Source organism: Xyrauchen texanus, chromosome 22 (assembly GCF_025860055.1).
Source record: "Xyrauchen texanus isolate HMW12.3.18 chromosome 22, RBS_HiC_50CHRs, whole genome shotgun sequence".
NCBI classification, from domain to species: Eukaryota; Metazoa; Chordata; class Actinopteri; order Cypriniformes; family Catostomidae; genus Xyrauchen; species Xyrauchen texanus.
The window spans coordinates 25322227-25350184 of record NC_068297.1 but is presented as its reverse complement, the minus strand read 5'-3'; the positions used below and the strand labels follow the sequence as shown (position 1 = coordinate 25350184).

General features: G+C 37.2%; 1 protein-coding gene across 2 annotated transcripts; it reads left to right on the top strand.

Moving 5' to 3' along the window:
- The first annotated feature begins 1941 nt into the window (after positions 1–1941).
- LOC127662739 (disintegrin and metalloproteinase domain-containing protein 17-like) lies at positions 1942–27598 on the top strand. 2 transcript variants are annotated; one of them, XM_052154042.1, is made up of 20 exons: positions 1942–2335; positions 2856–2988; positions 5735–5868; positions 5955–6043; positions 6880–7057; positions 7886–8016; positions 8849–8935; positions 9414–9527; positions 10989–11133; positions 11216–11307; positions 11444–11596; positions 11868–12067; positions 13552–13655; positions 14590–14724; positions 20601–20731; positions 20837–20915; positions 21029–21117; positions 22243–22296; positions 22528–22567; positions 23602–27598. In XM_052154042.1, exons 1-20 carry the CDS (start codon positions 2215–2217, stop codon positions 23970–23972), a joined length of 2580 nt encoding a protein of 859 aa, XP_052010002.1. In that variant the 5' UTR covers positions 1942–2214; the 3' UTR covers positions 23973–27598. The 2 variants fall into 2 exon arrangements, with proteins under 2 accessions (XP_052010002.1, XP_052010004.1); XM_052154044.1 differs by lacking the exon at positions 22528–22567.
- Positions 27599–27958: the final 360 nt, after the last annotated feature.

Sequence of the window (27958 nt, the reverse complement as noted above, 5' to 3'; positions counted from 1 at the left end):
AGTGCTTATTGTGTTCTCTGGGGTAGTGTAGCACCATGTTCACATGTAAAATTCTGTTTGTTCCAGCATATTATAAATATTTGTGGCATTACAGGAAACTAGGAAATGCTCCTTGAGCTAAACTACACATCCTTAAATATAGCCAAAAATTATTGTTCCTGTTTGTAAAAATTAGCTTGTTGCACAAAATCAATTTCCTCTGATTAAACTGCTTTGAGCTCTTACAGTTTGGAGATAGTTTTACATTTAAAACACATGTCTTTCTTTTCTGTCTTTCCCACCACAGCCATCTGTTTGTATTGTCTGTCTTTTCATAAAGATATTCAAATTATTCATTATTATGACTTGTATGGATGTTTTTCACCATGTTAATATAATTACCTGGCAGTGGCCCTTTATCATTGCTCCTAAAACTGGTTTTGCCTTTCACTATTCCTTAGATGGCCTTTTAATATTTCATAAGTTTGTTTTTTATTCATAATAAAAAGATTGTGCATTTTAATCTCTGTAAAGCCAAATTCCATACAGTTGTAACCTTGTTCATTTGCATGTATGTGAAGTCTTAAGAGTAAAAAAAAAAAATACAACTTTAAAACACATGAACTTGTTCACTTGTATTGTCCAGGCCACAGACACTGTGATATTAAAATGTGTCCATATTCATAGTTTTTATGCAATTTATTTTATTTTCACATTTTGGTTCAAATGTCAAGACCACAGGTGTCAAATGTAGGCTAAAAATGGAATTTCAAAGTATGTAATTTCATGATATATTGCCAAAATATAAAATAATGATGGCCAAATGTGACTAAATTGAATTGAATAACAGGTATTACTAAATATCTTGGTGTTTTGGATGTGTCTCCTTTTGCTTTAATGACAACAAGCACTTAAAATGCATAGGCCAAACCTTATGATGTTATCTCAGCATTATTTAAGAATGTTCCACATTTGTATTATTATAACTATTGCATCCTCATGTGTCATCAATTTATTATTATTATTATTATTATTCCATAACCACAATTACAAGAAGGCATTACAAATGATTATAGCAATAAATGGGTGCCAAAAAGCAGCACATATACAACATAAATAAAAATATATAAAATGATACATATTATTTTAAAATGTAATACTTCAATTAAATCTTCTAAAATATTATTTGAACATATTTAAGGATTTACAGTAACTCCAGAATATTTTTTGAAGAATGATTATGGGTTAGTTTTAAATCACTTACATATATGGAAAAAAAGAACATTTATATAATAAAAGAACATTTATATAATAAAAACAAAAGGTGTCCATCTTCTGTTATTATACTAAATGTTATGCCATTTCTATAATGAGTTGATTAATTTATTGAGAAGTCAGTTATGCATGTCAGACCAAAAAGTGTGACTGGATATACAATGAAAAAAAAGTTATCTGTTGTTTCGATTTCAGATGAATAAAAAAAGTGCAATCATTTTGAAAAGTGTGTTGCAAAGAGCATCTTTCCAAATGGATACAATGGTAGCAAGGAAACCATTTGTAGATTTTGTTCAAAGTTAACACATTCAACGTCACAAAACTGCTTATTTGAGTTGCATGGTGGTAGTGGCAAATATTTATATTTCCACATTTTTGTAATAACTTTAATTTGATTTAAATGCTTAAATATTCTAAAAAAAAAAAAAAAAAACATATTTTCAACACGTTTAAATAATAAGAAAGAATTGTCAGATTTATTTATACGGTTTCAGACTTTTTGACCCCACTGTATATTTTATTAAACTGTAATCGATGTTCAGTAGTCAAAACTTCCACCTGAAGCTGTAATGCCTGTAATGCTCCGCTAAATGCCTTTGGTGAGTACAAAATAAAGGTCCCCATTTCCTGGAAATTCAATCGTTCCCCGGAAACAGAATCATTGGAATATTTTTTGGTGATGGCTATTTGAGGAAGCTCCAGTGCAGAATGTGGATAATGGTTTGAGACCCGCTGAACTTCTATCGAGCTCGTAGTATATTAGTTCATATTTAAGGACATTCAGTATTTACCGGGAACCTGTCCCATCAGTATACATTTTTGTTTGTATATGTCATAGGCGTGGTTAATAACCGGAACAGAAGCTAGCCGCGTATATTTGTAAATAAGAGACAGTTGATGTTGACAGCTGTAACGTGGACTTTATATCCAGACATGCTGCTTTGATGTTACATCGTCAATATGAAGCCTTTTATATTGTACTTGCTCTACATGCTATTTGCATTATTTTCCGTCCATTGTGCGGTGAAACCAGTACCTACAGCGGAAGGCATGAGAAATGAGGAAGAGGAGCGAGAGTTTGGTATGTTAATTTGGAGTTGGTTTGTTTATTAAATTGTCCCCACAAGGGGACTCGGTGTCTTATCAAATATCCCAGCAAACCTTCCCCTAACGTTATATGTTTCCCCTTTGAGGTTTTGGGAACCAACTCACGTTCTTGGAATGTTATTTGTTTTCCCGACAGTGCTGAGTACGTTTCCTCCAACCTTGAAGTTGCTGTATTTGCAATTTAACTGAACATTTCCTAATGGAAAGGTGTTTTGGCTTCTCTTGTAGTATAGAAACATGTATGTTTGGATAACTATGGCCAATGAAATGGACCTGCAGTCTGTGCTGACTAAACATGATGGTTATACTGTTAGTTATAAAAAGCCAAACATGTTAAAATATTTATTAGAATGAGTCTTGGCAGACTTCAAATCCAAATGCAGAATCTAATATTTTGGATATTTTTTTCTGGATGTTGTCATTCAATGGTGTGTGTGTGGATAATTAGTTGGATTATGCTGGAATAATGATATATGATGCTTTCTGTCACCTAGATACCCTCCACTCCTTACTGTCGGACTATGAGGTTCTGCCTGCATCAGGGCTCCAGCTTCACTCTGTCAGAAAGAGGGACATTGATGCCCGGTCATATGTGGAGCGGCTGGTTAGCTTCACAGCACTTCAGAGGTAAGTCAGTCGAATCAACATGTACTCTCATGCTATTGCACAAGGAAATAACTAAATGAGGAATTGGTGCTGAATATCATAATTTGTTTTGTATATGTTAGTTTTTGTTCCTGAGATCAGCTCATAATGCTTTCTTCCGAATCCAGTAATAATTTACCTTTTTTTTTTTTCTCTCTTCTTCTGGACAATGACCATTTTCAACTCTCCCTCTGACTCTTAGAATCTTTGAAACATGTACGATATAAAGTGTCAATCGATAGAGATTTTGCTATATTGTGTTTATTGCTGTATGTAAATATCCATGTGTGAGGGTGGGCTTATCTATCAGTGGGCAGGGCTTCTCGTGAGACTGAGAGAATTTATAAAATATGTACACTGTTGTTATGGTTTTAAAACACTTCCAAGCAAATTCAACAACATTCATCTCATGTTCTGTGCTTTATAAGTGCTTAATATGCTTCTTATCTGACACTCATCTGTGTTTCACGTGAGTGTCGTGTGCGCTGTATCTGGATGTGCAGCATGTGCACATGAGTCCAGCAGGCTTCCCGATATTTACGGGAGAGTGCAGAACGGGATCACTTGTGCTACCCATGCATTATTGACTCAGGAAAACCCCTGAAAAAGCATCTCCACAGAACAGGATGACTCCCAAACAAGGCAAGAAATTTAAAAGGAGCTTGTTATCAAATCTGGTGCGACATCTGTGGTATAGGTTTACAAAAGCTAACACCGAGCAGAAAAATATAATCTGAGATGTTGTGTTAGTAACCTGTATATATCTGTTACCATCTCAATGCATTTTGGGGTTTCATGACCCTTTCAATCGCCCCTTCTTTTTAAACCGCCTCTTTGCAAAGGCTGCATTACACTGTTACAGTTTACCTAAACAATGCCCGTCTTGATTAAGCATTAATGTAAATGCAGTCATTTATGTCTAAAGTGAACTTAAACAGTGGGACAAAAAAGCATATTTGTATCAAAATGTTGAACTTGAAGTGTAAATGTAAACGATTTGAGCACTGTCTAGTAGGCAATGTCATATAAAGGCTTTTTAATCAAACAACATTAACAAGGAAACTAGAAAACCACTCCTTACTTTTGCCCGAATAACTTGAGTAGCATTAAAAGTATTAATATAATAGAATAAAAGTGACATTTTTAATAATAATATTTTTGAAAATATTGTTAGTTTTTTAATAATACTGACCTCTGATGTAGACGGTGTGTTAATTGGTATAATAAATTACCAGGAAAGCAGAGATGATAAAATAATTAATAATTATGCTTAACCTTTATAAAGATAGAAAAGCATCAACATTTGCTGAGCAATACTTCAGCAGAACATTTCACCAGTCACAAACTTCAGAAAATTGTGCCTCATGCATTAGAATGAGAAAAAAACTATTTCTGGGCTTAAAAGATACAAAAACTAAATTAATGTTGAACATTGTATCTCAATTGAGGACAATGTGACCCCCCATGTGCTTCTTAAATAAATAATTCATACAAAAATGAAAATTCTCTCATCATTTACTCACCCTCATGCCATCTGTCTATGACTTTCTTTCTTCAGAACAAATTAAGATTTTCGAAGAATATTTCAGCTCTGTAGGTCCATTCAATGTAAGTGAAGGGGTGCCAACATTTTTATGCAGTGGTTTAATCCATAACTTCAGAATTGATATGTTAGGTGTGGGTGAGAAACTGATCAATATTTAAGTAAATCTTTACTAGAAAATATTCTCTCTGCCCAGTAGGTGATGATATGCATGAAGAATGTGAATCACCAAAAACACAAGAAGAAAGTTAAAGTTAATGTGGAGATTGACTGAGCAGGCAGGAGAATTAGTAAAAAAGGAATTAAATATTGATCTGTTTCTCACCACATCTATCATATCTCTTCTGAAGACATGGATGAAACAACTGGAATCACATGGATTAGACAAATTTTATGCTGATTTATGTGATTTGTGGAGCTTCAATATTTTAGAACTGATTAACTTTCATTGTATGGACCAAAAGAGCTGAGATATTCTTCTAAAATTCTTCATTTGTGTTCTGCAGAAGAAAGTCATACACATCCAGGATGGCATGAGGGTGAGTAAATGATGAGAGAATTTTCATTTTTGATTGAATTATTCCCTTTTTAAGTGTGTTGTAGCCCCTGTACCAAACAACATTTCCCATGCCTGCTCTACCCTCTATTGTGCAGGACATGACGTGCCAAGTGATCCTGCTTATTTAGCATTTTTTTTTTTTATTCCTTGCATTGTTTGAACACGTTTTATGCACAAAAATAACGCTCTGTCAGCATTAAGGGAAATTTAGACCTACACATAAACTGATTTTTATGTAATTGTTTCATACATTACGATTTATAATGGAGATCAATGTATTGAAAATAACTTTTTAATATTTTCATTTCTGTTATCATGTCTCCCTTTTATTTTTTGTAATCAGATTCATTTAGTGTTTATCATAGATAAGGGATGTATTTAAAAATTTGGTATACAGTGTTCATTATAATGGGGTATAGGTTTTGCAACTCTGTTCTCAATGCTCACTTCTCATGAGTACTTTTAAATGAGCTACTCTCTTACTTGAGTAGTTTTTAGGACAGCTACTTTTACTCTACTCACGCTACATTTTTTGGGAAGTAACAGTACTTCTACTTGAGTGAGTATTTTTCAGTACTCTTTCCACCCCTGCTTCTTGTTCTAATGCTACATCTTTTTTTCCAAAGGCACTTCAAGTTATACTTGACGACGAACACAGAGCTTTTCACAGATGACTTCAAAGTTGTGTTTGTAGATAAGTATGGAAATGAGGACCAATATGATGTTCAGTTGCAGAATTACTTCAAAGGACATGTAGTTGGTAAGACATACAATGGATATTTTTCAGTGTGCTTCATCACTAATCTTGATCATATGTTGCTGTATCATTGTTTACAATCCTTTCAGGAGAGGAGTACTCCCGTGTGCAAGCACATATCGATGGGGAGGAGTTTTCTGCCCACATTCTCACAGATGAAGCTGAATACAATGTGGAGGTGAATGGCAAACACATGTTATATATGATCCTGAGCCTTAAAGAACCAATCAAATCAAAACGGACATTTTGTGGCTTTTAATCGGTCAACTGTTTGTAGCTAAAGCCATCTATATGCTAGTGTACATTTAAAATTAAAGAAAACATGCATTTTAAATATATATTCTTTCTCTATATGGAAAAGAGAAATTGCTTTAACCATGGTAGAAGCAGCCAAATGTGGTTTTGTGTCATAAACCAAAGGCTATGTACCATTAAAAAAAAAAAAATAAAAATAAAAAAGCAACAGCAACTTTTGACCACCCTATTTTCAATAGGATATTTGTCAACACAGGAAAGAAAATTGCATTTGTCAAACTTCATGGAATTTCATGGAGTCTTTGCAAAAGTGATAAGGTGATATATCAGCTATAATCTGTCAATATTTGTCCATTTTGCGATTATCGGCCAATAACTGTATTCGCTTGTGCGATTAACAGAAGTGTTAACTTTCCCTTGTGTCAATTTCAAAACTTACGAATAGATTACCAATGGATTGGTCATTGGATACCAATGGACACTTTCTATTCATGTTCATGCAAACTTAAGTACATAATGCATAATATATGTGTTTGTTGCACTTTAGAAATTTTGTTTACATCTGATTTGCTGTTGTTAAATTATATTATATTTATCGGCGTTTAAATTGGCCATCGGCCATGGGAAAACCCATATCGGTCGACCACTACTTTACAAGTAGTCCTGGCATTGAGTCTTAAATTCTACTTGCAGTTTTCTCACACTATTTTACCAGCAGTACTTGTTTCAGAAGTGCATCTTACGTCTTATCTCTATTAGCCTTTGTGGCGGTTTGCAGAAACGCCTCCTGATGGCCGTTTGCTTGTGTACCGCTCAGAGGACATAAAGAACATCAGTCGACTATCCTCTTCCAAAGTGTGTGGATATGTGAATGCCGATGCCCAGGAGCTGCTGCCAACTGAGGCAAGAGCAGTGGTAGAAACAGAACAGGAGGAAGGTGTGTATCAAATGTATGACAAGACACCACAGAGAGCTTTAGGCCATTTTGCTTAGTTTAGGCCTTTTAAAGACAAATTCAGATTGAACTTGACCTTATTTACTTTCTTAATGATCTCCCTTGTCATTTGTTTTTGTCAGTGCATCAGTTTGCTATTCTGAAGAATGTTATTGATAATGTTTTCATAATCTGTCATTGATGTATTAACTTCCTTCACCTCTGAGACAATTTTTGTTTTATGCTAAAGCAAACAAGGCTTTGTGGGTGTGAAAAACAAATATAAATCAATAATTTCATAGCCTATTTCTTCCCCTTATAATTCATTCAAATCTCGATTGAAGTACCTTCTTGCACTATTTCCTGCTGAATCTTCTGTTTCACTGTGAACTTTGCAGAAGTTAAATGCATTACTTATGCCATTTACAATGGGATACACTTACTAGACAAGACCAAATAGTTTACCCTCATCACATGCTCATGAAGATAGAAAGGATTACTGCATGAGTGTTGGTGGGAGTTAAGCTGACAAAGGGTGCCCATTCATGTATGTAGTCACCTAGCAGTGACCTCTAGCCATAATAATTTAAAATTGTGTGTTGACAAGTTGGTAGCGGTGGATAGTAATTCAATTGCATAATGACTATATCATGTGTCTTCTATCGTTATGGTCATCAAATTCACTATTGTGTTGTTTTGAATGGTATAGATCCATTTATGGATGTAGATACTGGAACTGACTTGACAAAATAGATAGATGTGTGATTGGGAAATAGTTCTTTGTTTCACAGTAAGCGGTTCAGTCGCTTTATTTCCTTATCTTGAAAACAGAACCTCACCGTATTGAGAGGAGATCTGCACATGACCACAAGAAAAACACCTGCCCTCTGCTGTTAGTGGCAGACCATCGCTTCTACAAGCACATGGGACGTGGAGAGGAGAGCACCACCCTCAACTACTTGGTGAGCACAGCAGCAGCCTAGAATACACCTAATATAACATGGAAGGATGGACTCTGAACTTATGGTCTTATTAAAGGGTGTATTTACTCTGGGTCACTTCATGCTTTTTTAACTGGCTGTATTTGTGACCATTCATGAAATGACCTAGTGTAATTATGCCCTCCAAGACACATTTGACACAGATGGCAATCCAATTAATCAAACCACCTCAGGGGTTGCCGTAATAATAGAGCAAACATTTTTATTTGTATTTATTGTGTTATTTATTTGTATTTATAGAGACACATTTATGTGGCCAAGTGTAAATGGAATGTTCTTGCCCACTGGCATAGCAATCTCTTTGGTCAAGACCCATAAAGTGATTAGGCCCAAATAGTAGATGGGCCCAAATAAACAGAAGCTCTATGGACAGCATCTGTGCATCCCGTTGATTACCACAGAAAATAATTTCAACTCGTCTCTCTGTAAAAAGCAAACCAAAAACGTATGTACAGTTACGTGATTCTGATGGAAGTCTATGGAGCCACATACCTCATATTGCTCTGTAGACTTTCGTTGCAAATGCATTTCTGCCATTGTATTGTTTTTGTTTGTTTTACCTGCTGAGTTGAAACTGAAACTGAAAGTCATTGGAATGCCATAGATGCAATCAATAGAGCTTAACCCAGAGCATTCCTTTAAACGGGTTCAAAACATGTTGATTGAAATTCTCTTATTAAAAGATGCTTATTGAATTAAGAATCTCATTTGTTTTTAATCATCTTGGTCACACTTGACGCTTACCACTTGGTTGGTCACCTGCCCTGGATTAAAGTCATTTTGTGTCTTTTAGATTGAGCTGATAGACCGAGTGGACGATATCTACAGGAACACATCATGGGACGATGAGTACAAAGGATATGGTGTGCAGATTCAGCAGGTGACTGGTGACCTAAAAGATACAGCATATTTGAGCATAAAAGGGCATATTACAGCATTGTTCACTCCTAACAATTTACTTGGGCAACTCTTTGGTCTTCTTGAGAGCTGGATCAGAAGTGATATATTGTTTTAGATGTGTGTGACAACTTGTGTTGTTCCAAACATGTATGACTTTATTCTGTGTACCACTAAAGGAGATGTTTGGTAGTATGACTGCCTCAGTCCCAATTCATTTAAATTGTATAAAAAAAAAAGATGAAAGTGAAAGGTGACTGAGGCTGTTAGTCTCTAACATTCTGCCCCAAAATCAATTTGTATGTTCCAAAAAAGAAAGAAAATATTAAGTTTGGAAGAGATAATAATGACAGAATTGTCATTTTTGGGTAATCATTCTGATGCTAATTTTCAGAGATTGATTCTTTTATAAATATAATTTAGCCATTCAATATTTTTTTTACACTGTTCTGTGCCCACAGATAATAATAAACCACGAGCCCACAAAAGTTGGCCCAGGAGAGGTTCACTATAACATGGATGGCAGCCCATTAGGAAGAAAAGATGGTGTGTGGGATGTAAAGAAGCTTCTAGAAGTACGTACCGGGACCGTGAGTTTGATTTGTGTAATCGTTAATGTAATCTTGTGGATTACATGTTTTAGGTAATCTAATCTTGATTACTTTTGGATTGACTCTTGTTTATTTGATGTCACATGCCTTTGAGTAGAATAGTCTTGTAAATATACCATTCCATATTACCAACATAAAGAAGACTCGAAGATTTACCAAATGTATATCAGTGTTAAACTGGTTTAGAATGAAAAAGTGTTTTAAAATGTAATTTAATCCAATAACAAGTAGTTAATCTTTGTAATCTGATTATGTAAACCCAGTTAATACTAGGAGTGTAACAGTTAAAATGTCTCACGTTGCGTATCACTGTTTTAGGGTCATGGTTTCGGTACAGTTTGGTATTTGCTATGTTTAGAAGAAAAAAGAATTATAATAATGATAACTGATTCATTCACAAATGAGAATTCTGTAATGATTTACTCACTCTTATTTTGTACCAAACCCATATGACAGTTCAGTGTTCGAACTGAGTCAGAGCTTATGGGGTGTCCCCTCGTCTACCCCGTTTTAATTGAATAATTACGTCAGATGCACACACGACTCTCCAAGAAAACCTACAAAATTAACAGAGTAATTGGATCTATTGATTAAAATTAGTCATTTTAACTGTGTTGTAAGACATGAGTAAGGTGTAAGGCTTAGTAATAGACTACTTTGTAGAATTGCAATAGTGGTCACCATGGCTGAGATTCATTGTGCTTAGTAGAGTTATAAATAAGAAGTAGCTCTTTGTCTTACAATAATACATTTTAAATAATTTCTCTGTTGCTGCTATCATTTATGAGCATGGATTGCATATTTTTAGAAATTGAGGGAGGGTTGCTCGTCACAGGCACTGCATAATATTTGGACAAAGATATTTCTCCACATAACGTCAATGAAATAACTTAAGTTTACAACTGTTTGATCGTGAGCTAACGTGTAGTGTTTGGTAAATACCGGCAAATATTTGTGCATATTAATTAATCTCTAGTGATGGTTTAGTTATTAGATCAAATATGATTTAATGTAATTTAGGAGTACCAACAATCATATATCAAAGACGAATTATATTTTACCATTATTGTGAGGTAAAAATGAGGATCCGCTCTGCCAGTGTCACTGTCTGTAATTTCCTTCAGAAAACAGCGCAACACATTCGGGCATGTTTAGACTTTTCCGACAGAAAAAATATCTGGTATAGGTCATTTATGAAAACTGGGACAGATGATGGATAATGTCACGTTCTGTTACTGCAAACATTTGGAAAAAAATATTGTTTTTATGATACATCAGGGGACCCCTCAATTTATATTATTTTGGTCTTGTGGGGGGTCCCTTAACTCTTATGATAGGTCCCGGACCCCCCCTTTCGTTTAAGATTACTTGACACTGAAAATTTTGATGCACTCAATTTCTGATCTCTGTCCTCTTGGTTCTCAGCAATTCAGTTATGACATCGCAGACAATGCCTCTCTAGTTTGCCTTGCCCATCTCTTCACCTATCAAGACTTTGATGATGGGACTCTTGGTCTTGCATACGTGGCCCCTTCCAAACCACAGGGATTAGGAGGACTTTGCCCTAAACGTATGTCTCTTCAACTTTGGTTAATAGAACAACCACTCTTCAAAGACAGGGCTTGACTTTGCACATTAATTTTGTCTTGTAGCCTACTTCCCATCACAAACTGTCAGCAAACCCAGTTACCTGAACACTGGCCTAACTAGCACCATGAATTATGGGAAGACTATTCTGACTAAGGTTTGCACACAATGCTTTAAATAGCACTTTATAACACATACCTGACTAAGCATACCAAAGCTTGAATTTTGTATTATAGATGTTTGCTATTTTATTTTAGCAGGCTGCACAGTGATTTATTGTCTCTGATCTTCAGGAAGCAGATCTTGTAACCACTCATGAGCTCGGCCACAACTTCGGAGCAGAACACGATCCAGACAACATGGCTCTCTGTGCACCCAATGATGACAAAGGTGGCAAATTTGTCATGTACCCTATTGCAGTAAGCGGAGATCATTTCAACAATAAGGTACTGTCCAGCTATGTACTGTGTTTATTTCCTTTAACATGTAGTTACTTTCTTGAATGTTGTTGCAAAGTTATTATTCTGTGGGAAGGGTGAAAAATCAACCCGAAACATGCTCTGCAATAATGTCAACAAAAATGTTTCTAGTTGTATTCCAAAACGTGTCGGGATGCGATTTATAATGCTATGCATGTAGCCTGTAATGGTTGTATTTAGCATGTCCTGTAATAATTACTATGCCCCCAGTGTTTACTTCACCTATTTGTTTGCCCAGCGCTTCTCCAGCTGCAGCAAGTTTTCTGTAAGTAAGACTTTGAAGGTCAAGGCCCGTCAGTGCTTCAAGGAGAGGAGCAGTAAGCTTTGTGGGAACTCGCGTGTGGAAGAGGATGAAGACTGTGACCCTGGACTCCTTCACCTCAATGATGACCCCTGCTGCACCTCTAGGTGCAAATTCAGGATGCAGTCACAATGCAGGTAAACAAGCTTTAGAGGAGTAATAATAATTATCTGTTTTCTACATTCCAAGGGTAGTGTGAAAAGTGTGGTGTATTTAATTATACAGACTCCATTCTTTAGTTACTCCCATTCAGAGCATTGTATGTAGTCTACCGTAGTGGTTGATCAATAAGGGATTTTCATAGGCTAATAGTGATGGCGATATCTAGAGAGTAGTTGTAGACCACCTATCAGTAACTGTGCCTGACTTGCCGATAAACCAAAGTGCTCCTTCCAATTAGTTTCAAAATCTAATGACAGCTCTGTCAATGTACAATATAATAAACGGTTTTGGGACGGAATAAACAATTAAATTATTCATCAGGTATTTGAAAATGAGTGTTATCGCATGCGTATTTAACATATGTTGTAGCCAATCAAGGTCAATTACAAAAACCATCATATGACAATCAGTAGAGAGACAACCAATCCCTTTTTTTAATTAGAAAGGCAAAAGAGAGGAATACACCTCCTAGTGGACATTCCAAACAGATATAACCTCTGAAGATAACATATTAAATTGACATCAGGAAACAACAAATTCATGAAAACCATAAATATCCAAAGTCAAAATGAATATAGAAGGCTATACAGTATAATCCCCTTAATCCTATAATACATAATCAAATTGCACATAAAACACAATTCAAAATGCATTTGTTGACAAAACGTATACAAATTACATTTTCACTGCATAGTATACATTTGCAAATAATTTTGTATACAAAACACATCTCAGTTTCATCATCACAGCATATCATTAAAAGGAAGCTCATCATTAAGACTCATTGGTGCTAACATTTGGAGAGAGTAAATACAAAAATACAGCACATCTCTGTAGTATACGGCCTAAATCTGCACCTCCTAGATGGCACCCGTACCATTTCAGTCCTAATGAATCGTAAAGTTGAAACTTCATGAATAAAATGAACTGCAACCGCATTCATATCCTTTCGTCTAATGGAAGTTTTATGTTCACTGATGCATTGTTAAAGGTGTCTAGACGTTTTTTCCACATACCCCAACCCGCAAGGACAAAGAATGTAAAAACCACATGTGTCGAGGTACATGTAATGACATCAGAGATAAAGACCCGTTTCCTTGTGCGGGAATGTCAGAAATGATTTGTTTTATAGGGATATATTGTGTAAAATAAGGGTTTAAATTGAGAAGTATTTAAAAAAAAAATAAATTATGATTAGCAAGCATAAATTGTCCCTACTACCTGATGGATATCCCAGAAATGGGTGTCTTGAGATGTCACTTCTATATATCACGCATCTCATTTGATGTTAGTCATCTGTATTATATGTTGGCCATCAGCCACCATGCTCTCTAGATATTGTCATTGACTATTAAAAAACATCATATCACCTCTAATAGAGAGTGGTTAATGTGCTTCTTTGAAAGTCAGTGTGTCTCCATCAGCATGTTTATTTGATATTGTTTTCTATGAATATCAGTGATAGGAACAGCCCCTGCTGCAGGAACTGTAGGTTTGAAAGTGCAGAGAAGATTTGTCAGGAGAACATCACTGCCACCTGCAAGGGCATGTCAAAGTGCACAGGTAAGCCTGCAAGGCTATACTCCCATCCAATTGATACAAATACTGTAAAAAAATAAACTGACTAACAGCAAAAAAGTGATTTTTCCAAAGCATTACTTCAGTCACAGACTGGAAATCACCAGTTTAGTTGTTTTTAAAGTCTTAACAAAAAATCTGAAAACCTATTAAAATCTGTTCTATTTAGAAAGTGTCTCAGTCAGATTGATCAGATTTAAATCATTTTTTTTAATTTATTTTTTTCCGTTTTTGTAAAGTCCTGAATGTTAACGTAAAGTCAAATAAAGTGCGCAATCGTCTGGAGCTGAATCTTTGTCTGAATACACTCATTTTCACTCATTCTTGGCTCATTTTAAGGGGTCATGAGGAATCAAATTTTCTCAGTATATCAAATATTGTACTATTATTATTAAAAACATACTGTACGTTTGAGAACTCAAAACTTCCTCCTCACTGCAAAAAGAGCATTTGTTGAAACAAAGCTGCCAAAACGACTAATTATTTACTTCCTCCACATTGTGCTGTCACTCTGTGGTAGACACAGAGTGACTCTGTGGTGTGTTGTTGTGGTAGGCTGACCGCCTCCACAACAACACATCAATGCCTAATTTACCTTATTACAACAGTGCCCTGCCCAGTAGTGGTGAGTAGTAAGATGGCAAGCAGAGTGCAGGTCAGTCACGAGCAGAGAGCCAATCATAACAGTGGGTGTTAATTGTCAGGTCTTAAAGGAGAAGTAGCACCAAAAACAAGCGTTTCTGACAAAGGGTTAGAATGAGGGTGGAAAATGTTTTTTGGGCACAAATTTAACTAATATTATAAGTGAACTTAAAGGACCATAAAATAATATAAAAATTATTTTCAGTATGTCGTGAATGTGTTAACTTGTCCAGACACATCATATGCATGAATGTAAAAATGTATTGTATGTCTTTAGGCAACAGCAGCGAGTGCCCCGCTCCTGGTAACCTGGCTGATGATACAGTTTGTGTGGATAAAGGCCGATGTCACAAGGGTGAATGTAAGCCTTTCTGTGAGGCCGTGCATAACCTTGAGTCCTGTGCCTGCAATGGTAAACCTCTCCACATCCCTACCTGTTTGTACAGTACTGGTCGACCGTTATGGGTATTTCAGTGGCCGGTGTCGATATCTACAGTGCTGGATGACCAATACAATGCTTAAATGCACTACCAATCAAAAGTTTGGATGCACATACTCACTCTGTTGTTACCGTTTTCCACGTTTTAGAATCAAAACTTAAGTGACACAATTAATGGGGTATCAAACTACCTTATATTTTAGCTTCTTTAAGTTGCCACCCTTTGTCTAGACTACAGTTCAGCACACTCTGGGTATTCTTTCAAACAAATTCACAAGGTATCCAACTTGGATACTTTTTTAACAGTATTGAATTAATTTATGTGAATGTTGGGCACTTGTTGGCTACTTTTCCTTAACTACACCTACTTATTCACGTGATTGTCTTATCTCGTGATTTAGATGGTGACATGATTGTTGGTGCCGGATGGGCTGGTTTGAGTATTTCTGTAACTGCTGATCTCCTGGGATTTTCATGTACAGCAGTCTCTAGAGTTTACTTGGAATGGTGCCAAAAACATCCAGAGAAACGGCTTGTTGATGAGAGAAATCACCGGAGAATGGCTAGACTGGTTCAAGCTGACAAAGGCTACAGTAACTCAGATATCCGCTCTGTACAATTGTGGTGAGCAGAATAGCATCTCAGAATGCACAACACATCGAACCTTGAGGTGGATGGGCTACAACAGCAGAAGACCATGTCGGTTTCCAATTCTGTCAGCCAAGAGCAGAAAGCCTAGTCTGCAGTGGGCACAGGCTCACCAAAACTGGTCAGTTAAAGACTGAAATAACATAACCTGGTCTGATATATCTTGATTTCTGCTGAGGTGCACCGATGGCTGGCTCACTGCAGCCTCAGCTTTCTGTTCTTGGTTGACAGAAGTGGAACCCGACGTGGTCCTCTGCTATTGTAGCCCATCCGCCTCAAGGTTTGACATGTTGTGCATTCTGAGATGCTATTCTTCTCACTACAATTGTACAGAGATGTTATCTGAGTCAGGGGTTTTCAAACTGGGGGCCGCAAGAGGGAGCTAGGGGTCAGCGAAAAACTTGACAGAAAAAAAACATATATATATATATATATTATTTTTACAGTAAGATTATAATTTTTACATAATTTATTTTATAACCTAAAGATGTTATTAACCAAATCAACATACAGTTTCGTGATGTATAAGAATGGTTCCTTGTAACGTTTTTATCCCAAAATACTTGCGCTATTACGTTTTGCACTTATAGTAAGGTGAAAGGAGCAATTAGTGGCTAAGTACATGCTCTACAAATGATGGAAAGATTTTTGAATAATCACGCTCCTGCAAGCAGTTCATGTCAATCTGTCTTGGCGAACGCTAAACAAAAAACTAGAAAATATGACACATCTTACATTTACGTTTGGTTTTACCTGTATGTTAAAGCAGGGAGTTGAGAGACCCCAGTGTGTTCTCTGTCAAGAGATTCTCTCCAATGAGTGCATGAAACCATCCAAGCTCAAACGCCATCTACAGCAGAAACATCCCAGTGAGGCAGGAAAGTCGACGGACTATTTCAAACATCAGGAGTTGTGTTTGGCCTGGCAGACTAGTACTTTTCGGCAGCAAGCATCGGCCCTTGAGAGGAGTGTAAAGGCATCATATTTGGCATCACTCCACATCGCTCGTGCTAAGAAGCCACACACGACTGGCAAAGCATTATTATTACCAGCTACTAAAGACATTGTCAGGGAGTTTTTTGGAGAGGAAGCGGCACAAAAAGTAGATTGTGTGCATTTGTCGGACAATACAGTGAGCAGACACATAGGTGACATGTCCAATGATATTGCTTCGCAGCTTTTAGAACAAGTGCAAGCCAGTGAATATTTTGTGCTGCAGTTGGATGAAAGCACTGATGTTGCAAATCAAGCACACCTTATGGTCTACATTTGTTTCCTCGGGCAGGACAAATTATCGAGGAACTTCTTTTTTTGTAGACCCCTTGAAGGCAGGACATATTTAATACGATGGATCAGTTCATGACGGTCAATTCAATAGACTGTTCTCGGTGTGTTGGTGTGTGCACTGATGGTGCTGCTGCTATGACCGGTAAGCGCAGTGGTGTGGTGACCCTGATCAAAGAGAAAGCCCCCAATGCTGTTGCCACACACTGTATGCTTCACCGTGAGGCTCTTGTGGCCAAACGCATTGATGATTATTTGCATCACGTGCTGAGGGATGTAGTTAAAACTGTGAACTATATAAAATCACACTCCTTGAAACACAGACTATTCGGATTATTCTGCAAAGAAATGGATGCTGATTATGAGAGCTTGCTGCTCCACTCAGCGGGCTTTCCCACGGGGCTGTGTTAAATCGCGTGTATGCGCCACGCAAAGAGCTGAGAGAGTTTCTCTCTTGTGAAAAGTCTGAGCTTGCCAGCTGTTTTGAAGATGGCTCATGGACACTGAAGTTGTCATACATGGCAGATTTCTTTCCAGCCTCTCAGTGTCCTCAATCAGAGCATGCAAGGGCACAATGTTCACATACTGAATGCACAAGATAAGGTGCACGCGTTCATACAAAAATTATCTCTGGGAAAGCAAACTGAAAGAGGGAGTTACAAAAATGTTTCCTCTCTATAACCAGGAGTGCATCTCCTCCACTGCTGACAACATCACACCCATAATCCAGTCTCGCCTGTCACATCTTCAGGGCTGTTTTAAACAATATTTCCCTGATTTGAACAACACCCACCTGGACTTTGTTAGAAACCCATTTTCACCAGGGGTCAGCACTCATCTGGATCTAGCAGCCCAAGAGCAACTGATTGATTTGACAAATGAGGGAGAGATGAAAACAAAGTTCCCCTGCCTTCCTCTGTCAGTTTTGGATGTCTGTGAGAAAGGACTACCCTGTTTTGTCTGAGAAGGCAATAAAGTGTCTTTTACCATTTGCCACAACCTACTTGTGTGAAGCTGGATTTTCAGCACTGAATGTACTTCAGTCCAAACACCTGGCCCGTGTGGAGGTCGAAAGTGACATGCGCCTGACTCTCGCTAAAATGAAACCACACATTGACAAACTGTCTAGAAGCCACCAGGCTCATCCATCCCATTAGGACATCTTGAATCAGAGAATGTGGTGTTTAGTTTGATTCACATGTTTGTAATGCAAATGCTGCCCTTCAGGTTTAACTTTTCATCTACCAGTGCATTAATACTGTGAATTTTTTTTACCCTGTTCAGTTCATGTATATATTTTTAAATTGTTCATAAATACAAAAAACTACAGAAGCTACATATAATTGTTATTTGTGAGAATTATTTTTGGCTATAGTGAGTTGCCAAATAATAAAAGAAAATTGTTATTGAAATAGCATTTCATATTTACATTTATTGTAATATGAATTGCAATTTGTCTTTACATTATATACAATTATTTACTCAAAAATACATAGTTACCTTTATATTTTAGGTAAGGGGGTCCCCTGCATGGAATCATCATATTTGGGGGTCCTTGGGATTAAATTACAGAGTTTCTGTCAGCTTGAACCAGTCTAGCCATTACCTGTTGACCTCTCTCATCAATAAGGCATTGCCGTCCACAGAACTGCCGCTCACTGGATGTTTTTTGTTTCTGGCACCATTCTGAGTAAATTCTAAAGACTGTTGTGCATGAAAACCCCTGGAGATCAGCAGTTACAGAAATACTCAAACCAGCCCATCTGGCACCAACTATCATGCCATGGTCAAAATCACTGAGATATAAATTTATTCCCCCATTCTGATGGTTTATATGAACAGTAACTGAAGCTCCTGACCCATATGATGATTTTATGCATTGCAATGCTGCCACACGATTGGCTGATTAGATAATGGCATGAATACATGGGTGTACCTAATAAATTGGTCACTAAGTGTATGTATACATGCTGTATACTATATATATATATATATATATATATATATATATATATATATATATATATATATATAATAATTCCTTACATTTATAGCACTTTTTTTAGGCACTCAAAGCGATTTACATAGTATACGGGGAGTCTCCTCGCACACTCCTGTGTGCAGCATCCACCTGGAACATGTGACGGCAGCCATATGAGCCAGAAAGCCCACCACACACCAGCTATTGGTGGAGAGGAGCGAGTAGAGTTAGAGAGCCAATTAATCGATGGAGATTATTGGGAGGCCATAATTGAAAAGGGCCAATGGGAGGAATTTAGCAAGGACATCAGGGTTACACCCCTACTCTTTACGAGAGGTGTCCTGGGATTTGTAATGACCACAGAGAGTCAGGACCAAGATTTAACATGTCATCCGAAAGAGGGTGCTTTTTTTTTTACAATATAGTGTCCCTGTCACTATACTGGGGCATTGGGACCCCATGCTGGCCTCCCTAATACCTCTTCCAGCAGCAACCTTAGATTTCCCCAGGAGGTCTGCCATCCAGGTACTGACCAGGCTCAACCCTGCTTCGCTTTAGTGGGCTGCCAGGTGAGAGCTGATATGGCTGCTGTACTATATAGTATTTTTATATTAATAGTTTAAAAAATATTGCTTGAATAATTTAGTGTAAATCTTTTTTATTATTTTTAATATTAATACTACATTTTTGTTTTTTTTTTAATTAAAGAAATTTGAAAAAAAGGCCAGGATCATAAATTAAGGGCAGCTTGAGGCAAAAAATGTCAAATGTGGAGGCAAAAAATGCCCCCATAATAAATGTATGTTTTATTTTTTTACAGTATTTGCAACATCTGATAAAGTTTTCTATATTCATATTCGAAGCTTATTTATACACATTATCACATAAAATATGATTTGAAGTTTATTTAATTGATTGGTAGGAGCTAATATATTTTCACCTGTGGAACAGCTTACAGACGATAGGCAATTAAGGTCACAGTTACAATAACTTAGAACAATAAAGAGACCTTTCTACTGACTCTGATAAACACCCAATGAAAGATGCCCAGGGTCTCTGCTCATCTGCGTGAACATGCTTTAGTTATGCTGCATGGAGGCATGAGGACTGCAGATGTGGACAGGGTAATAAATTGCAATATCCGTACTGTGAGATGCCTAAGACAGTGCTACAGGGAGACAGGAAGGACAGCCGATAGCATGACAGTGCCACCAGCCATACTGCTCGTTCTGTGCATGATTTCCTGTAAGACAGGAATGTCAGTGTTCTGTCATAGCCAGCGAAGAGCCCGGATCTCAATCCCATTGAGCATGTCTGGGACCTGTTGGATCGGAGGGTTGGGGCCATTCCCCCCAGAAATGTCCGGAAACTTGCAAGTGCCTTGGTGGAAGAGTGGGGTAACATATCACAGCAAGAACTGGCAAATCTGGTGAAGTCCATGAGTAGGAGATGCACTGCAGTACTTAATACAGTTGGTGGCCACACCAGATACTGACTGTTGCTTTTGATTTTGACCCCCTCTTTGTTCAGGGACACATTATTCCATTTCTGTTAGTCACATGTATGTGAAAGTTGTCCAGTTTATGTACAGTCTTTTTATGTTCATACAAATAGTTACACATGTTAAGTTTGCTGAAAATAAAAGCAATTGAAAGTGAGATGTTTCTTTTTTTGCTGAGTTTATAACTGTGGGCCGATGTTGATAATATCAAACTAGCCAGATATCAGCTACTATATGGGTCTGTTATTAGTACATGGCATCCAGAATACACATGCAAATAATCACATTCACTGTTTTACCTGCCATTGTGAAAAATGAATTATTATTACATCTACAGTCCAAGCTATTTTCAGTGTGCTGCATCCATGCGTAAATAAAAAAAAAAGGCACTGAATGTGCAAATGATGTCCTTGTTTTGCTCTGTTGTTTTTCCAGAGACCGAGGAGTCATGCAAAGTGTGTTGTAGAAACATAGATGGACAGTGTACTCCCTTCGTCACTAGTGATGGAGGGTATCTTTACCTGCGCAAGGGCAAACGCTGTACAGTTGGCTTCTGTGATGGGGCTGTGAGTGCTTTGCTTGTTCATGATTTAGTATAACTATTAGCAGACAGATTCATATTTTCTATTTACTGCTATGATAAATTATGCCATGGGTTTTTTTAATTACAGGGTAAATGCATGAAGCAAGTGCAAGATGTCATTGAACGCTTATGGGACTTCATAGACAAACTGGATATAAACACATTTGGTAAGAGATGATATCTGAGTGAATTTAACCAGGCAGTCTAATGATCTCTTTCATTCATCTGTGCATGTATTTGAGTATTTTCTGTAAATAACAATATTTATATCAATGTTCAGGGAAGTTCTTAGCTGACAACATAGTGGGGTCTGTGGTGGTCTTCTCTCTCCTTTTCTGGATTCCTCTAAGCATACTGGTGCATTGTGTGGTAAGACAAGCAAAAGGCAGTTCTTTCACAGTTAATGTAATATTTTACTCACCCTCATGTCATTCTAAGCCTGAATGACTTCCATGTAAAACAAAGTCCTTTATAGGACTTTTACGAATATGTCTTGCAGGAGATCTGTTGTTTTTCATACATTTAGTATACAATGACCACATCTGTCGAACTCCAAAGAAGAATAAAAAGCACCATAAAAGTAGTCCATACAACTCATGCACTTTATTCCAAATTTTTCTAAGGATGCGTGGTAGTGTATTTGAGGAATAAACTGAACTTATTGTAATGCGAAGCTTTTGTATGATCTCAGAAGACTTGAAATATAGTCCACAAGCTGTATGGACAAGTCTCATGCTAACCTCATGCCATACTAGAAGTGTATGACTTTTATTCTGCTGCAGAACACAAACAGACATTTTTAGAAGAGCATCTCCACTATGTTGGTCCTCACAATGCAAGTTATTTGTGGGCATAACTTTGAAGCTGCAAAAAGCACATAAAGACAACATAAAAGTAGTCCATATGACTCCAGACATTCGCTATAAATCTTGACATCAGCAGTCTCCTTGGCTACCATGATTTCAAGCTCTGTTAGCGAGCTTGAAATCATGATTGTGCTAAGAGACTGCAATGGCAAAATGTACAGTGAAAAGGACTTATATTTTGGTCTGTTCTCATACAAAACTGACTGGATCACTTCAGAAGACATGGATAGGACACTAAAATCCTATGGATTACTTTTATGCTACCTTTTATATACTTTTTGGAGCTTCAAAGTTCTGGCCACCATTGACTTACAGACCTACAGAGCTGAGATATTGTTCTAAAAATCTTCATTTGTGTTCTGCAGAAGAAAGTCATAAACAGTTTGGTGTAAATGATGAGAGAATTTTCATTTTTGTGGGTAAACTATTCCTTTTATTTGTTTTTGGAGCTTGACAGCCTATTGTATTAGATTTAATGTTTGGAAAAGAGCAGTGTCAACATTCTACAAAAGTCATATGGGTGGATGGACATGAGGGTTGTAAAAAATGACACAATTTTCCTTTTATAGTTGAACTAACCATTTAAGACAAGACATTGCAGTGATTGTCTCTCTGTGCTTGTTAATAGGACAAGAAACTGGATCATCAATATGAGACCTCCAAATCCTTGCTGTATCCTAGTGTAAGTACTTTTCGCAAAGCTCCAGCGATGGACTCTTTACCAATACTTCAAAGATCAGACTAACTAACTAACACTAAATACACATTAAAATCATCTAGAACCCAACAGAAACACAACAACGTTAGTAGTATGCTGTTGTTAGCATGGAGACTTCTATCAGGGCTAGTACAGGGGGAGCTTGGCTGCATATGTATGACTTGTGGCTTGTTTGCTCTGACCCTGGAACTGCAGCAGATGGTGATGGAGGTGTGTAGTAGAGCTCTCAACTCAGGTGAGTTTGCATTGTATGGCTCCCCCACACTGCTTTGCGACCCCTTGAGCGTGTCGGAGCGCGCTTGTGATGTGTTATCGTCAGAAGGGCAGATTGTGAAATGCGGCAGCACGGATGCCATTGACCTTGTCTTGTATGTCTCGTGCATTCAGTGTCAGTGAAGATGTTTTGCTGATTTCTGGGTCAGAAGTGCGGTTCAAAATTGGAGCATTTTAAATGCACAGCTTTGAAAAGCTCTTGATATGCAACAAATGTGTGTTAATTTATTTAAAAATATTTGAGTTGATTCAAGAGACATGAATGGACATATGGTTTGGTAGGTGCATATACTGTAGACCTTAAACAGAGTACCGCCATATTTGATCGATGACGGAAATGAAAACGAGGCTCAAAATGAATGAAATCCCTCAGTCTCGTTTTCATCCCTGACAAAAATCAAATATGGTGAATGGATAAACAATGTCCATTTTGCTGGATTTATCATAAATGTAGCATGTTGATCGTATAATGTATCTATCTGTCAGTTTGAGTACTTGACAGATAACGGAGTACTCCATTTGCACCTTTTCCTTTTTTTTTCGTTTTTCGGTCTATGTACATTGTATTCATGAAGTATTCTGTCCCCTTCATTTTTTTCACATTTTGTTATATTGCAGCCTTATTCTAAAATGCTTTCAATTATTATTATTTTTCACATAAATCTACAATCCATACCCCATAATGACAAAGCAAAACCCATATTTTTGATAACTTTATTAAAAAGGAAAAACTGAAATATCACAAGTGTAAATGACAATTCATGTGGAAGAAATATTTTCCAGAAAGATGTCTATTCCATTTTGGCACAATGAAAAAAGTCATGCAGTGATCATGATTTTATGATTGTTCACTGGTGCCACTTCAGAGGGCATGGGAACTCTTGCCCATCTCTAGTTATACAAAATGCAGTACTGTATATGCCATGATGAGGTGTTTGAAACTATTATTTAAATGTCCCCCTAACTAAATTCATCATATGTTTCTTCTACCCTCAGAGCCTGGAGATGATGAGCGGTCAGGAGTCAGTTCCCCTCCGCATCGTCAAGCCCCCTGCTCAGGCTTCGTTTTCAGCGGCAGCACGACCTCAGCCCTCACTGGGCCTCTCGGGTCCCGGCATCTCACCGCCACAGGAGACATTCGCCGCCCAAGGCCCCGCCAACCTCTCCGCCGCACCCAGAGCGGATCCACTGCGAATGGCCACCATCGAGGAGGACCCCAGCGGCGACTCCTCTCACCTGGACGAGGGGTTGCTGGAGGAAAGGTTCCCTCCAAGCGCCACAGCTGCCAGGTCCTTCGAGGACCTCACCGGACAGGCAACGCCAAAGCGGGGGGACAAGAGACGGCTGACGAGACAGGCGCGAATTGATAGTAAGGAGACAGATTGCTGAGGACAGAGGCTCATACTACTCATTAGTACACCCTTATGTGTGTGCATGACAATTAAGATCACTTGATAGTGCCCTGAAATTCATTACATTTACTTCAAGGGAAAGTTCACCCAAAAATGAAAATTCTCTCCTCATTTACTCACCCTCATGCCATCCCAGATGTGTATGACTTTCTTTTTCTGCTGAACACAAACAAAGATTTTTAGAAGAATATCTAAAAGCACATAAAGCAGCATTTAAGTAATTCTCCAGTGGTTCAATTCATGTCTTCAGAAGTGATATGATAAGTGTGTGTGAGGAACAGATCAATATTTAAGTCCTTTTTAATTATAAATCTCCACTTTCTTCTTTTGTTTTTGGCGATTCACATTCTTCATACATATCGCCACCTACTGGGCAGGGAGGAGAATTAATAGTAAAAAAGGACTTGAATATTGATCCATTTTTCACCCACACCTATCATATCACTTCTGAAGATATAGATTTAACCACTGGAGTCTTATGAATTACTTTTATGCTGCCTTCATATGAATTTTGGAGCTTCAAAATGTTGGTCACCATTCACATTCATTGGATGGACCTACTGAGCTGAGATATTCTTCTAAAAATATGAATTTGTGTACAGTCTGGTATGGCATGAGGGTGAGTAAATGATGAGAGAATTCTCATTTTCAGGGCTCCACACAAAAAATCAATTAAGGAGCCATTGGCTCCTATAAGAAAATAAAACAGCCGGCAAATAAATTGAAGTGCCACATAAGAATGAACTTACGTTTTACATTTTTAAAACATTTTCAGTCATCCTGTCGTGTGTATACATCTGTCCTACTTTTACATCGTCAGAATTTTCTTCCATCTTGTGGATATCCTGGAAACTGAAGTTCACTTAAAGTGTGAACTGAACATCTTTTTTCAACTTGAGAAATATGTACAGTCACAAAGAATTGTACTTTACACAGAATCTGAGCCAGTGTCATTGACCATAATTATGTCAGCATCACTTGGCCATTGAGTGTAGTTTGGCTGCCTCCTCTTTTTTTTGGATAAAGCCAGCGTTTGACACATGGTTCAGGATCAAGTGTTCTGTGCTGATCCTGTTCAAGTCTTCCAAGGATGACACATGGAGTCAGTTGCGTACTTTTGATTTAATCCTGTTTTGAGCTGAAAAGCCACGTTCACACCGAGCAGTTGAAATTGTTTTGATAAACAATATCTCAGCTAGATACAAAACACTCTGGAAATCTGAGCAGTGGGGCTCTTTTGTCAGTAGGACTTCCCACAAACTGCAATAGAATTTATCTGTAAACTGTCCTTTTACAAGAGTTTTCAGCAATCTCCATTCTGCCTGTACAGCACAGATGTCACATCCATTTTTCAGCACGATGCCTTGATACCATTTTAGCTGCTTGTCAATATCCTTTTCTCCAAAAGTGTGGACATCGTCTGGCCATGAATCATGACAAAAGACGGAGAAGCATCTAATGATCTCTGCCCCTTGCGTGTTTCTGTGCTGTGTGTTGCCTCTCATCATTTCAGACCTCCTTTCAAGTTCCTTATCCACCTCAATGAAGAAACTGTAGACATTACAGTTTAGTTCTTCACTGAAACTTGAGAGATCACCGCCTTTAAGTGGTATTTTCTAAAAGGAAATGCCCATGTAGGCAGATGAGGCTGCCTTTTTCTGCCTTCTAGTCTGTTTTCTCTTTGAGCTTTGTCCTGCTGCATCACATTTTCCTGCTGAGAAACTGAATCCAAGTTTGTGTGATGGAGAAATTCCTCCAACTTTCCATTCCTCACTGGTTTGTCCTTCATTCCCTTGATTGTACAAACAGAGGTATCAATAGCTGCACAGCCTGAGGAAGAATAAGTGAGTTCTTCTGAAGCACAAGACTCAACTTTGAGATTTCTCCAAACAGGTCATGGAGAAAGTGACAAAACGCCACAAAAGACAACTTTTTCATTTGTTGCCAGATGTGTTTTGCTCTTCCTCTTATTTCAGTGTTTTTGGATGATGTGCATGTGGAGGTGCACAGCTGTATATTGACCCTGACCTGTGTGATAAGAAGCAAGAAAAACAGAAAGGTAAATGTAAGGCAACCAGTGCTGGATCTTCACTGCAGAAGGTGTTTGTTTGGCGCAGCCTAACTCTATCCCGATGGCTTTCAGCATATTTTTTTTTTTTTCTTTTTCACTGAAACTTTCATGCGCAGTGTCTCATTTTAATACATCAACACAACAAATGTCCTCACAGAACACGCAAGTATAAAGACATTACATACTAATTTTTAAATAATAATGTGTAAATTTATATGGTCACCAGTGGTGATCTCAGCAAAAATATCACTCAGAAAATTAATATTTTTGTCTGTTTTAGGCACAGTCTGGAGCCCTGATTTTGGGGTGAACTTTCCTTTTAAATGAGCCTTAATATGATTAAGGTGCAATCAGGCTAAATTTTTAGGTGTACAATTTTTGTTACATGGTGACTGCTGACTAATTTCGGTTCTGCTACATTTTGTTGCATTCCTTTATTATAGAATTGTATATGTTACTAAAAAGCAACTAAATGCTAGCGACTGTCAAGATGAATTATTAACATATGCTAAAGATAGTAATTAAAAGTTTAATTCTGGGTTAAATACAATTTAAACTCCATTAATAGTGTTTGTGCTATGGATTAGCACAGAAAACATTTTCAACTTGTCCCATAATTTGTAAAAACAAGCTAAAAACAGTAATACACATACAATGGAAATTTGAGGCAACAATTTGTCTTCCATTGCATTGTATGTGCATTACTGTCAAGGCAATTTTGTTTGTTTTTACAAACTGAGCAATTAGTAGAAATCATTTTTTATGGTATAAAACAATCAACAGCCTGCCATAGATGCTGTCTGAAATATTCCTTTAATGCAGCATGTGCCTTGTATCACAGTTTCAGTAGTGCTTTGGAAGCTACAGTTGCTTGAGTGCATTCAATTCTCATTAAATTATTAGGACAATTCATTCATTTATACCTCATTAAGAATATGAGCAGCATACAGCACAGTTCCGTACAAGTAATTACACTTTTAATGTTACACTGGTCTACTTTATAAGAAAATTCAGCTATGCATATCCTATTCCATATGTATATGAATTTAATTTCGTACCTGTGGGAACTGTTAGAGGAGATGCTGTTTATTTGTTTGTTTTAACATTTTATGGCTTTATGATAGAAATTGCACTGGATGTTTAAACCAATTTAATGTGTTTTATCATAAGAATTGTTCATCTCATGGCATGACATTTTTTTGGTAATATGGAGGTAAAAATATATGAATCACTGATTATAGAGCAAAGGATGTGCATTTCACTGAAGAAAAAATAAATCCTACTGTTCTGTTTTTAGTGTTTCTCCACTGTGAAATATTTCAGTTCATTTTTAAAGTGAATTTTCAATGTTTGTATAATGTGACTGCACTGTTAGTTATCTTTTAGGCAGGATCAGTCATCTCTAATTTCTTATGTGCCAAAAGTCAATGAACTAAGTATATATTTTTAATGTTTCTTGTATATCAAATCAAAGGTAATGATTAAAACATCTCATTTGATTGAGGTCATTCTTGCATCATTTGGTGTGTGTTTCAGATGCTTTCTAATGTGTGGAGCTAAATTCATGACTAAAGTCTTTGAAGCATAAAAGCATGTCGAATTGATCTATTCAAAAAATAAATGTGTTGCATTTACAGTGCTCACATTTTAGGAGGCTGAAATTGAACATAGTTGTATTAATAAGCATTGACTATTTCATTTGGAAACATTTCACAACTAATTTCATTATTACAAATTCAACAATAAATATTCCCCCTTTAAAGTGCTTTCCCAAAATATTCAGTTCATTTGAAAATACAATCACATTTTTTCAAGAGGTAAAATTCAGCCTGTTATATTTCAAAATTTGCATTTTTCAAATTCAGTGGTT